The sequence below is a fragment of the Rutidosis leptorrhynchoides genome, chromosome 4 (genome assembly GCF_046630445.1).
Source record: "Rutidosis leptorrhynchoides isolate AG116_Rl617_1_P2 chromosome 4, CSIRO_AGI_Rlap_v1, whole genome shotgun sequence".
Lineage (NCBI taxonomy): Eukaryota > Viridiplantae > Streptophyta > Magnoliopsida > Asterales > Asteraceae > Rutidosis > Rutidosis leptorrhynchoides.
In genome coordinates, this window is record NC_092336.1 from 350,086,394 (window position 1) to 350,100,514 (window position 14,121).

Genomic DNA, 14,121 nt, shown 5'->3' on the forward strand with positions numbered 1-14,121 from the left:
CTTCCAACTACTTTCTTTGTTCATTTTGGCACCAATTGGGAGCCCTAGGTATGTAAAAGGGAAGGTTCCAACTTGGCACCCCAAAATGGAGGCAACACGGTTTGATTCATCAACATCAACCCCAATTCCATATAAGAAACTTTTATGGAAATTTACCTTCAACCCCGAAGCTAACTCGAAACATTTTAGAAGGTTTTGCAAATTGTTAAAGTTCTCACAACTCCAATCCCCTAAAAAAATGGTATCATCGGCGTATTGTAAGTGAGATATATTGACCTTATCTTTCCCGATTTCTACTCCCTTAAAGAGCCCTTTTTCGGTGGCCGCTTTGGCAAGGATGTTTAATCCTTCGACCGCAAGGATAAAGAGGAAAGGTGACAATGGCTCGCCTTGTCTAATGCCTCTTTCAAGAGAAAACTCGTTGGTTGGGGAGCCATTGACAAGAACGGAAATTGAAGGTGTCATTAAACATGCAAGGATCCATTTTCTCCACCTCGATCCAAATCTCATACTACTCATAACCTCCACCAAAAAGTTCCAATTAAGACAATCAAAAGCCTTTTCGAAATCCACTTTGAAAATGAGTGCTTTTTTCTTTGCATCTTTCAAGTAATCGATGCTTTCATTAACAACTAGAGCACCATCAAGGATAAATCCTCCTTTCATAAAAGCACTTTGTTCCGGACCTATAAGATGTGGGATCACTTTCTTTAGGCGGTTAGAAAGAATTTTTGCCACCACTTTATAAAAACTACCTATCAAGCTAATAGGGCGGTAATCCCCAAGCCCGATAGGATCGGATTTCTTCGGAATAAGTGTGACAAAAGATGAATTGCAACCACTGGAAAATTCACCGTTATTCCAAAACCACCCGATGGCGTTAACAAGGTCTTCTTTTATTAAATCCCAATATTTTTTGTAAAACCTCATGTTGAAACCATCGGGGCCGGGTGCCTTGTTACTTCCACAATCAAAAACCGCCTCTTTAATTTCCTTTTCTTCGAATGGAGCTTCTAATGCCTCGACATTTTCCAAAGAAAGGCATGGATAATTAAGGTCTTCCATACTTGGCCTCTCTACATTTGATTCTTCAAACATCCGCTTAAAATGCCTAAAGACTTCACTTTTAATATCAAAAGGTGACTCATTCCATACTCCATTAATCAGAAGTCCTCTCATATTACTTTTATTATTTTTTCGATTAATAATGGAGTGAAAGAACTTTGTATTCTCGTCCCCTTCAAGCGCCCACTTAACCCTAGCCTTTTGTTTCATCATACTAGTTTTTATTTTTTCTTTTTCCATCCACTTCTTCCTATATTCAAGCCATTCTTTTCTTTCACTTTCACTAATGTTGTTTCTTTCCGCCTTTAATTCATAATTTAAACATAAAGATTTCAAGGCTTCAATTTCACAATCAATACCTCCAAATTTGTTCTTACTCCATTCCTTTAGGGCATTCTTAACATTCTTTAGCTTATTTCGAAACATGCAATCCTTTCGGTTAATTAAAGGAACCGGGGATGACCACGCATTCGTGATAATTTCATCAATTCCCTCTTCTTCAAACCACACATCAAAGACCTTGAAGGATTTTGGACCAAAATTCTTTTCTTCATCTTTCATTAGAATCGGGCAATGATCCGAAAATTTTCGTTCCAAGGCAATCGCCGAAACATTCTTCCATGAGTTGAAAAAATTATCGGAGACCAAGAAACGGTCAATTTTACTAAACTTCAACCCGTCATCGCTTATTCTTGTAAAATTCCTACCACCCAACGGAACTTCAATCAGACGGTTATTAGAGATGAACTCATTGAAACGTCTTGCTCTATATTCAATGAATTCGCAATTAAGTCTATCCGCCTGCTCTCTAACTTCGTTAAAATCACCACATATAACCCATGGATTGTTATTACCACTTAACAGATTTGATAATGCATCCCATAGTCTTGTCTTACCACTATCATCATGTGGACCATGAATATTCACGAAGTTGAAGGGTGTGCTTGTATCTTTCCAAGTACCTCGAATGCCCAGTAAACAATCACAAGAAATCACATCAGTAGCATCTATAGCATCTTTGTCCCAAATAACAAGTTGCCCCCCTTTCATCCCAGCCCGCTCTTTTTGAACAAAATCACAATTACTCCCACCCCACAATGATTGGATCCAATTAATATTAGTTTGTTTTAACAGCGTTTCTTGAAGAGCTAAGAAATTTGGTTTTTCTTTAACTAATAATTTCCGAATCCACCCGAATTTATCTACATCCCCACCTAACCCAAAACCTCTTATATTGAGAGACAATATAATCATTGATAGAAAAAAACGAAGGAAAACAAGGATCTTACATTATTGAGATTTTCTCTCCCGCCACTTCAACCCTAGCTTACACCCGTATACTTTAACTTCAGCTTCTTTCAGATCAGTTGGTCTTGTATCATTAACAGATTGGTTGATGGATGGACAGCTGCTACTGGTACTGTTTCCGTTATCTCTAACTCTAGCACACATTGAACATTCAGATCGTAATGGGATGTCTCCTTGTTTTACACTTCTAGCATTATGTTTTAGGTTGAGCATTCTCGATGATGATTTCCAGCGTCTTATGTTAGACCAGCAACATTTATTACGATCGTTCTTTGAGCTTGTACCTTGTCTCGAGCCAGTAGGGTGTTTGGATTTTTTCTTTTTCATTGGGGTTTTAGGATTACTGGTACAGGTTTCACAGTTGTGTTGTTTTGGGTTTCTGGTACTGCACGATTTTCCCTGGGGCTTTTGTTTTCCTGGCCCGTCATCATTAACATTGTTGGTGGGCTGGTTTGATACTTTACTTTGGCCCAATGGAGGTTTTGTCATATGGGCTCTGCATGCTTTGTGAGATGTAACCCTTGCCTGGCCCAATGGTGATGTTGGCCCGTTGGGTAAGTGAGAATGATCTGCTTGCGTTTCCGATAACAGAGATTGATTCATCATCGATCAAATAACATATCTACTCATTTAAGTCTCTTTTGATTGGTTGTAACATAAAAGTGGACGTTTATTAGGGACAACTAAAATAGTACATACACATTTACAATTTTACATTGAGAAATCATCAACATTTAGTTGCGTGGCTATTGCTATTTCTTGAGTGTCCGGAATTTTTCGAGTTCAAACCTCAATTGAATTGAAGATTTCATAATTTAATTTGTTTTACAATTAGTTATAGAGTCTCAAAACATTTACATTTACATTGAATGAGTATTAAAGGAATAGAAGGAAAATAAAAATTAAGATACCATTAATTTAATCAATTCACTAAAATAAGAACAATTTAGATAAATTCTAATTTGAATCATGCCCTTGCAATTCAAATTATTTTTGACTCCTAAATCCTAATGAAGAAAACAAGTATTTGGGTCGGCCCACTTCGCTGGGCCCAAAATCGCTAGCATGGAAGAAAAAATAAATAAATAGGCCCCCTGCCAGAATTAAACTTGCACCCATCTGGAAACAATAAAGGTCACCAAGCCACCCAGCCACTTATGTCTTTGTGTTATTATTTTACAGTGTTTAATATATATCCCTTAAAATTAGAGGGTTGTGCAAAATTAAAAAGGTAATCAAAAGAGAGTGAAATTTAACATAATGTAAAGACTAGAGGATAAGGTGACAAAATTGCAAAAAACTTTCAAATAAATAGTTTTATTTTCTTGTCTTTTTTTTTTTCCAAATGAATCTATATATCTATATATAATAATATAATTGATCCATATTAACGGTGTTAAATTTTGGTGACTAGTAATTATGGGTGGGCCAACTGTTTCTTAAATAAAAACTTATGGGTGAGCCAAAATATCATTAAACGTAAATGGACCACAACTATGTCCATTTCTAGGTGGGCCATGGCCAACTAAAACCAACGTGGCTCAGCCACTACAAACATGTATGGTATAACAGCAACATTGTGACTTCCAAAACGTAATGACATGAAAACTATATGCAAATTCACTAAATCCATTCAAAGCTTGCACAAAAATGCAAGAAATCTGTCACATTGCCTTATGTTGACACCCCAGGACACCCGGGTTCGGACAAACCCGACCCATATTCCAACTTTACACCAAATCTTGCAAAAATGCGCGAAAGAAAAGCTTCCCACTGAAGGCATGGCTTGCCATAGCTGTATAATCCAGTATGGGTTATTTACAAACACTTTAACCTCAAACATGCTTATTAATATGTACTCAAAATGTGGGTTTATTAACTATGCACGTAAGGTGTTCGATGAAATACCTGAGAGAAGCTTGGTCTCGTGGAATACTATGATTGGATCGTATACTCAGAATGGAAATGAAAAGGAGGCTCTTGATCTTTTTGTCCAGATGCAAAAAGAAGGAATAGAGTTTAGTGAATTCACACTTTCGGGCGTCTTGTGTGCTTGTGCTGCTGAGTTTGCAGTGCTTGAATGTAGACAGTTACATGCTTTTGCGTTTAAGACGTCCATGCTTGCTAACATGTTTGTGGGTACTGCTTTGCTTGATGTGTATGCCAAGTGTAATTTAGTGGAAGATGCTATTCGTGTTTTCGAGTATATGCCTGAAAAAAGTGCTGTCACTTGGAGTTCGATGGTGGCGGGGTATGTGAAAAACGAGCTTTATGAAGAAGCATTAATGATGTTTAAAAAAGTGCAGGTTACTGGAGTTGAGTTTAATCAGTTTATCGTTTCTTCAGTTCTTGCTGCGTGTGCTGCTATAGCTGCTAAAATTGAAGGGATTCAGGCACACGCGGTGTTATTTAAAACAGGATTTGATGTTAATTTCTTTGTGTGTTCGTCTCTTGTAGATATGTATTCGAAATGTGGAAGCATAAACGAAGCTTATTTAGTCTTCTCATGTGCACAAGATAAAAACATAGTGTTACTCAATGCAATGATTTCTGGATTCTCTAGACATGGTCGACCAATGGAGGCAAGGATCTTATTTGAAAAAATGCAGCAAATTGGATTACAACCAAACGAGGTTACGTATGTATCTGTATTGTCTGCATGTGGACATATGGGTTTGGTCAAAGAAGGGAAGAAATACTTTGATATGATGGTCAAAGAACATAATTTGTCGCCTAACGTTTTTCATTATTCTTGCATGGTTGATATTCTTGGTCGAACAGGTTTTATTGATGAAGCGAGAAGCTTGATAGACAAAATGCCATTTGTGGCAACTGCTTCCATTTGGGGGTCATTGTTAAGCTCCTGTAGAGTTTATAAAAACGTCGAATTGGCTGAAATAGCTGCTAAACATCTGTTTGAGATTGAACCTGAAAATGCAGGAAACCATGTGTTGCTTTCAAACATTTACGCAGCAAACAGACAGTGGAATGAAGTAATACAAGCAAGAAAGCATCTTAAAGAAACACAAGTTAAGAAAGAAAGGGGTAAGAGTTGGATTGAGATTAAAGATAAAGTTCATACCTTTATGGTTGGCGAAAGAAACCATGATAGACATGATGAGATTTATTCGAGATTGGACGATATGTTCGAAGAAATGGAAAAGTTCGGGTATAGATGTGAGACTCAACATGATTTGCACAATGTTGAAGAGAATCAAAAAGAACAACTTTTAAGACACCATAGTGAGAAACTTGCTCTTGTGTTTGGATTAATGTGTTTACCGTCGTCTGCTTCAATACGAATCATGAAGAACCTCAGGATCTGTGGGGATTGCCATGTTTTTATGAAGCTGGCATCCAAGATAACAGGAAGGGAGATAGTAGTAAGGGATACAAATAGATTTCATCATTTTAGGAACGGCTTTTGTTCTTGTAATGAGTTTTGGTAATCGGGTACCCTAAAGTATAGTAATTGATTATACCCACATTCATTGATTATTGTTACACCCCTAATCTTTATTCATTCTTTAATCTTAGAACATATTAGATATCACTTTAGACATATTGTAAATCTTATCATATCTTCTATATTTAATATGATTAGTGGTTAGTTAGAATAGGAAATCTTATCATATCTTCTATATTTAATATGATTAGTGGTTAGTTAGAATGGGATTTCCCTTACGTATGTATTTGGGGTATATATACCCATACTTTGTGATAATGAAAATAATCGAACAATACAATTAACATGGTATCAGGCCAAACTCACCTCTAATACCAGTCTTCTTCACATTTTTTTTCTCTTCTGTCTTCATCTTCACCTCTCCCATGGCTGACAAACAACCTTACCATCCTGCACTCACAATATCAAATATCAAAAACTTGATCCCTGTTACACTTGAACTCGATAATAATCAATACAATACCTGGTCTCAACTCTTTCGAATTCACTGTAGGGCTTATGATGTTCTCGATCATATAATCCCAATATCCACTGATTCTTCCTCAACTACAACCACTGACACAACTACAAGCCCTCTTTGGTCACGATTGGATGCCATTGTTCTTCAATGGATCTATGGCACCATATCAAATGACCTGCTTAATACCATTATGTAAGAAGAACACACTGCTGCCACCGCCTGGTCCACGTTACAGACTACGTTTCAAGACAACAAGAACACCAGAGCCTTATACCTTCAACGTCAATTCAACACACTTCGTCTCGATGACTTCCCAAATGTTTCGGCATACTGCCAGGCTCTCAAAGTCATTGCCGATCAATTGAATAATGTCGGTGACAAAGTGAAAGACGAACGAATGGTCCTTTAATTAATCGCTGGACTAAATGATAATTTTGACACGGTTGGTACCTATTTCACTCAATTAGACAAGCTACCATCGTTCTACGAAGCAAGATCCAAATTAATTTTGGAAGAAACCAGAAAACAGAAACAGGCGGCGAACAATTCCACCACCACCGACGCAGCCCTACTCACCACTGTTCCAATTACTCGACCACCGTCCTCCTTTGAATCCTCTCAGCATAACGATCGGCCCAATAATCAACACCGGAACACAAACAATCGTGGCCGTGGACGTGGCTACAATGGTCACCGAGGTCGGAGCTATCGAGGGCGTGGGCGTAGTTACACATCTCCAGGATATACCCAACAGTGGAATCATTATCCACATTGGAATGTTCAATCAGCCCATTGGGCTCCCTCAGCAACTTGGCCGAATCAGATTTGGAATACTCCCCCTTGTCCTTACCCAACTGCTACCTGGGCCAGACCTAACAGCCCATCTACACAAGCTGGTTTACTTGGGCCAAGGCCCCAAGCTAATTATGCAGGCTCGTCTTTTGCAGGTTACTGTCCAACTGAACTTGATAATGCTATGCACACAATGACTCTCACTCCACCAGAAGATACTTGGTATATGGACACAGGGGCTACATCTCATATGGCCGCAAATTCAGGTAATTTACAGTATTATTCTCCATTAAAGCATCCAAAACAAATAATCGTAGGCAATGGTCATGGCATTCCAATAAAAGGATTCGGTCAATCCACACTACCACATCCCTCTCGTCCTTTATACCTCCGAAATATTCTTTATGCTCCTGATCTTATTAAAAATCTTATTTCTGTTCGTTCACTACTGATATTAACTTGTCATTAGAATTTGATCCTTTTGGTTTTACTGTAAAGGATTTTCCGCAGGGCACTCCGGTTCTGAGATGTAACAGCTCCGGTGATTTATATCCGCTCAACAACTCCTTGCTACATCATCTGTCTTCACCATCAACTTTTACCGCTTTATCTTCAGCCTTATGGCATCACCGGCTTGGTCACCCGGGCATTGATATTTTGCGTTCCCTTAGCAATAAAAAGTTTATTGATTGTAATAAAACTACTTTGGATTCTGTTTGTCAGTCTTGTGTGTTTGGAAAACAAATTAAATTGCCTTATGCATCTTCTACTTCTAATACTTTAGCACCGTTTGATATCATACATAGTGATCTATGGACCTCACCCGTAGCTAGTACCTCTGGCCACCGTTATTACATTTTATTTCTTGACAATCATTCTAATTTCTTGTGGACTTACCCTATCTCCAATAAATCTGACGTATTCTCAACTTTTCTCACCTTTAGTAATTATATCCGCACACAATTTAATAAACCCATAAAGACTTTTCAATTTGATAACGGCACGGAGTACAATAACAAACAATTTCACAAGTTTTGTCACGATAATGGAATGTCTTTTCGCTTCTCTTGTCCTTATTCTTCTTCTCAAAATGGAAAATCTGAACGAAAAATACGTGCAATAAACAACATTATTCGAACAATTCTTTCGCATGCATCTCTTCCCTTATCTTTTTGGCATCACGCTCTTCAAATGGCAACATATCTTATAAATATTATGCCTAGCCGACTTCTACACTACCAATCTCCTACACAAATTCTTTACAACCGAATACCTTCATATACTCACTTACGCACATTTGGATGTTTGTGCTATCCACTTCTTCCCTCACCAACAATAAATAAACTTCAACCTCGTTCAACTCCTTGCGTGTTTCTTGGATATCCCACTCACCACCGAGGATATAAATGTTATGACCTCGAATCTAAAATGTTCATAATTTCTAGACATGTAATTTTTGATGAAACCAACTTTCCATTCGCAAATAAAAACTCTCAATCAAATACTCCATACCACACCATAACCGACTCAATACACCCACTGTATTCTCATCAATTACTTCGACCCACCTCCCAAATTCAATAACCCATCATCCCACAATTTTTACTAGTCCACAGAGTCAATCCCCTATCCCTACTTTCGGCCCATCTTCAACACCATCTCCCACTCCATCCTCGCCTAGCTCTTCAAGCCCACTGTCCACCTCTCAATCTCGTGATTCTGGTCACTCATTCAACTCACATACTACATCACCACAATTATCTCAACCCCACTCTAACTCTTCTAATCCAACTACTCATACTTCTCCCTCTCCCTCACCTACTGATTCACCATCACCTCCCCCTAATTGCAACATCATTACCCGTAGTATGACCGGTATTCATAACCAAAAATCCCATTCAATCTATCTACTACTACTACCATCTCTCCTCTACCTAAAACACCTAAAGATTCCATCTCGGATCCTGTGACGACTCAGTCAAAACACTTAACGGCTCCGTCACTTGGTCCCACAGCTTGATCGAAACTCTATATGAATTTAATAAAACAACCTTGCATTCTTTATTTAAAAATGATTTCCTATAAAGGAAATCTACTAAAATGCATAAGTTTAGAAAAACTATACAATCATACTTTAACCAAAAGTTGACCAAAATAAAGTCAACAAACAACCACTTTTTAATGTAACAAAATAGAATGCAAGTTAATGTTTAACAAAAGCTGCCATCATAAATATGCAGACTCTCTAAGCACAGCGGAAACAATCAATCATAAACCTGAGAATAAAACATGCGAGTAACTGTCAACAAAAATGTTGAGTGAATTATAGGTTTAATATTGCAAACAATATTTAATTTAAACAATAAAAATTTATGTTTGAAAACATAAAAACTCCTTTTTGAACCACCAAATTATATGCTAGAAAACATATAATAAAACATTATTCCATTTTCCGTGAGCCACCTGGTAACCACTTAACCATTTATTTACCTTTGCCAAACACAATAAATAATATACACCGAACAAGTGTATCTACAACAAAATACGAAGTACTAAACATTCCGATAACAAATTGCTAGCGCGACTAGCTCGAAATGGGGTTGTCAAACCCGATAGATCTATCCGTAGGATTCGCGTTCACTAGTAGAAACCAGTGATTACAGTTACCAGACTAGGGAATATTTTTGTTCAACTCACAATGAATAATTTAAACCAACTTCCACTTGTGTCCAAAATATAAAATAAATTGCATGTATTCTCATCCCAAAAGATTTAAAATAGAAAATGGGACTATAACTCACCTTAATAGCAACAGAAGAAATCTCACAAACAAGCGAACAGCAAATAAAGTAAAGTGATCAAGAAAGATCACAACGCCGACCTATAAATAAAGCAGGCCGATATAAATAACTAACTTAGGTCAAGTCTTAGTATGATAGCTATTGTACATGTTGCAAGTAGACATAGAATAACACTCGGCAAGCATCGGTTTGACTGGAACAGCATACGGACACACACTTTCTATTTTTAGAAAGTTTCTATTTTTAGCAGGTTTCCATTTTTGGAAAGTTTTCTATTTTAGGAAAGTTTCTATTTTTGGAAAGTTTCTATTTTTGGAAAGTTTCTATTTTTGGAAAGTTTCTAAATTTAGAAAGTTCTATTTTTAGAAAGTTTTGAAGTTGGGAAAGTTTCCTTATTTAGAAAGTCAACAGAAGTCAACTGAAAGTCAAAGTCAACCGAAAGTCAACTCAAAAGTCAACCTTGGTCAAACATAGTCAACATTAATTTGAAAAGTGTAAGTTATAATAATAACATAGGTTATAATGTTTATTAAAGTCAAAAGTGTATAATTATGTCTTAACATAAGTTTAATTAAATAAAAATGAATTATTAAAGTTTAGATAAGTTTAAATGATATAATTAATATAACATAAGTATTTAATTAATTAATTAAATATTAGTCATAATATAAGTATTATTAATTAATAATAAATTTTAAATCATATCATAAGTATTATTAATTAATAATGAATTATTAATCATATCATAAATTTCTAATTATACTTATTAAATCATAAGTATTTAATAATTAAATAATAACTAAGTCTTATAATAATTAAATAATTATTTAATCCTTATTATAAGTCCTATAATAATAATAATCTCATAATATAAGTTTAATACTTATCATAAGTATTTTTCATTAATAATAAAAGTATTATTAATCATAAGTTTAATTAAAATGTTAATTAAATCATAAGTCATAATTAAATGATATAATAAATATATATCATAATAATAATTACTTCTTATATCATAAGTAATTAATCAATAATGAAAATCATTATTTTTCTCATAAGTTTTAATATTTAACCATAAGTTTTAATCAAAAGTTCATCGGGTCGTATCTTGAGCCCCGGGTGTCGGTTTTCGGCGAGCCTTACATATATCTCCGCCTAAGCAAACCACGCGACACTTTGGTACACTCAAGAACACACCAAGAACAGCCCACAAGTCGTGATATACAGCCAATACACTACTTGGAACTTTAATTCAATCAAAAACGTGTTTTAGACGTAACGGGTGATTCGTGGCTTGGATTGAGATGACCCGAACATGAAAGTTCGCCCCACCATCAGTTCTAACACACTAACACACCCTAAAGTCACCAAATATGGTCACAAAGTCGGACCAAACCTGGTTCATACCAAAATCACATTTCAATCTTAACAAAATACCACTTTGATCATAATTAGGGTTCCAGGAATCGAAACGACATGAATCCGGAGTCTAAAATTAACGTCTTGATGAGAGGAACTCATCTAGATACTTTATTTTAACATTTATATCAGTCATCATATCAGAAACACACGAAAAAGCTGCTGTCCAGAATTTTACAAACCGAAAACATGTGATTATGAGTACATCTATGCATACAAACACCATTACAATAATCCACAAACATCATACTACTAAATAATCATAAAAATACAGAAAATAAATGAAAAATCAAAAGTTCTAGGGTTAGGGTTTATACCCTAATCAATAATCAATGGATGTTATCGCGTAGAGGAGATTGAGAGGAACGCGTTGGTGTTAATCAATCCTTGACCCAAGCTTTAAAATTAATTGATGATGATGATGTTGGTGGTGGAAGTGGCGACGGCTCAAGGGAGCAAAAGGGAAGGAAGAGAGCAAATATCTAAAATTAGGTTTGATAAAATTAGGAATAAAATGTAAAAATGAGGAGTATTGCAAAAATGAATGGGGTATACCCCCCTCCTTGACAATTTCGGCCAAGAACTGAATGGGGTGGGCCCCATAGTGGCCCAATTTGATAAATGACAAAATCCTAGTGGCCCGAACGCCTGAACGAAACCCGAAACGCGAAAACGCCGCTACGCAATTGATTTTTCGAAGAGATAATAAATACGCGACGAATAAAATATATAAACACTATATATAATCATATGACATCAAAATATCATATTTAAAATAATTAGGACTTAAAAATTCCAAAAGTTCGACCGTTGGTTTGAAAATCGAAAAGATTCGCCGGATAGAAATCCGCGACACGTAGAAACGTACAATTAAAGATATGAATACAAATATTCATATAACACATAATAATTAATATATTATTACAAAAATAATAATATAGGTCATAGAAATGACGTGGCACGAAAAATAATTAACGGTCGCTAAATAATTAACGGCAAAAGATAACGGAAAAAGTAGGGTCGTTACAGTACCTTCCCGTTACGGAAATTTCGTCCCGAAATTTAAGCAGGTGCAGGGGTTTCCTCGGCATCTGGGAACAAATGCGGTTACTTCTGCTTCATCTGACCTTCACGCTCCCAAGTGAACTCGGGACCGCGTCCGGTGTTCCATCTAACTCGAACAATAGGAATTTTACTCTGCTTAAGAGTCTTTACCTCTCGGTCCATAATTTCAACAGGTTCTTCAATAAAATAAAGTTGCTTATCAACATGAAGTTCATCAAAAAGAATAGTTTCATTGGCCTCGGCCAAACACTTCTTTAAATTCGATACATGAAAAACGTCACGAATAGCACTGAGTTCTTGTGGCAATTTCAAACGATAAGCCACTGGTCCAACTCTCTCAATAATCCCAAAAGGTCCAACAAATCGAGGATTCAACTTTCCCCTTTTACCAAAATGTACCACACCCTTCCAAGGTGAAACTTTCAACATAACACGATCACCGACCTGAAAGTCGATATCGTTCCTTCTCTTATCAGCATAACTCTTTTGCTTACTCCTGGCAGTTCTCAATCTTTCCTTAATCTGTGCAATCTTCTCGGTAGTCTCGTGAATGATCTCTGGTCATGTGAGTTGAGCATCCCCAACCTCATTCCAACAGACAGGAGACCTACACTTTCTACCATACAGAGCTTCAAATGGTGCGGCTTTAATACTTGCATGATAACTGCTGTTATAAGAAAACTCATCCAGCGGCAAATATTTATCCCACCCATTTCCAAAATCAATAACACACGCTCTTAACATGTTTTCTACGTTTGAATGGTCCTTTCACTCTGACCATCCGTCTGTGGATGATAAGCGGTGCTCATATCCAATTTAGTTCCTAGAGCACCTTGTTAGGACTGCCTCAGTCCAACATAATCGATACGGGAACACCATGTCTCGAAATAATCTCCTTCAAATACAAACGAGTAAACTTCTTCATTGAATATGTTTCCTTAATTGGCAAGAAAAGAGTTGACTTAGCGAGTCGGTAACAATCACCCAAATGGTATCATAACCACCCACAACTCCCGGTAACTTCGTAATAAAGTCCATCTTAATACCTTCCCACTTCCACTCGGGAATTTCAGGTTGCACCAAAAGTCCAGACGGTTTCTGATGTTCAGCTTTAACCTTAGCGCAGGTCAAACACTTAGCCACATACGTAGCTGTAACATCCCGCCTTTTTCCGTCAATTTTCCGTTTAACTATTTAAGTTCCGTTATATGTTTATAACACATCTCGTTAATACGCGTTTTAAATTATCATGTTTAGGTAATTTAACGCACCCGCAACCGAACTCGAGGGACTAGTTCCGCCAAAACACCAAAGTGGTGACTAGCTTTTGACTAAGTCAACCACCTCCCCACCATTATCCATTCATTTCTCTTTTTCTAAAATACTTCCATATTTTTCTCTAATTTCATCAAAAGGAAATCATCATCCAAATTCGTTCAAGAAGGATTCAATCAAAACAAATTACATATTTGAACTCCTCGTGATCTCCTCTTCGATTCCATACCGATTTCATCAATTTTGGGTAACTTTCTAAAATCACTAATTTTATGTGTTCTTGAGATTTTTGGGTTATAAAGTTGTTAATTAGTGTCTATGGCTCAAGTCTAGTATGATTATGTGATTTGTATGCTTGTTCTTGCAATTTTGATGTAACTAGTTCATTATGAAAGAACACTTGCATAATCTTGAGTTTTAGGTGTTCATATGTTGTTTGATGATGAAAGTTCATGTTTTAATTGTGTTCC

The 14,121-nt window shown here is 36.5% G+C and overlaps 1 protein-coding gene across 1 annotated transcript; it reads left to right on the top strand.

The window, feature by feature from the left end:
• The first annotated feature begins 3,870 nt into the window (after window positions 1-3,870).
• Window positions 3,871-5,872, top strand: LOC139844850 (pentatricopeptide repeat-containing protein At5g04780, mitochondrial). The gene has a single exon (XM_071835073.1). The coding sequence runs from the start codon at window positions 3,975-3,977 to the stop codon at window positions 5,820-5,822; it is 1,848 nt and encodes a 615-aa protein (XP_071691174.1). The 5' UTR covers window positions 3,871-3,974; the 3' UTR covers window positions 5,823-5,872.
• Window positions 5,873-14,121: the final 8,249 nt, after the last annotated feature.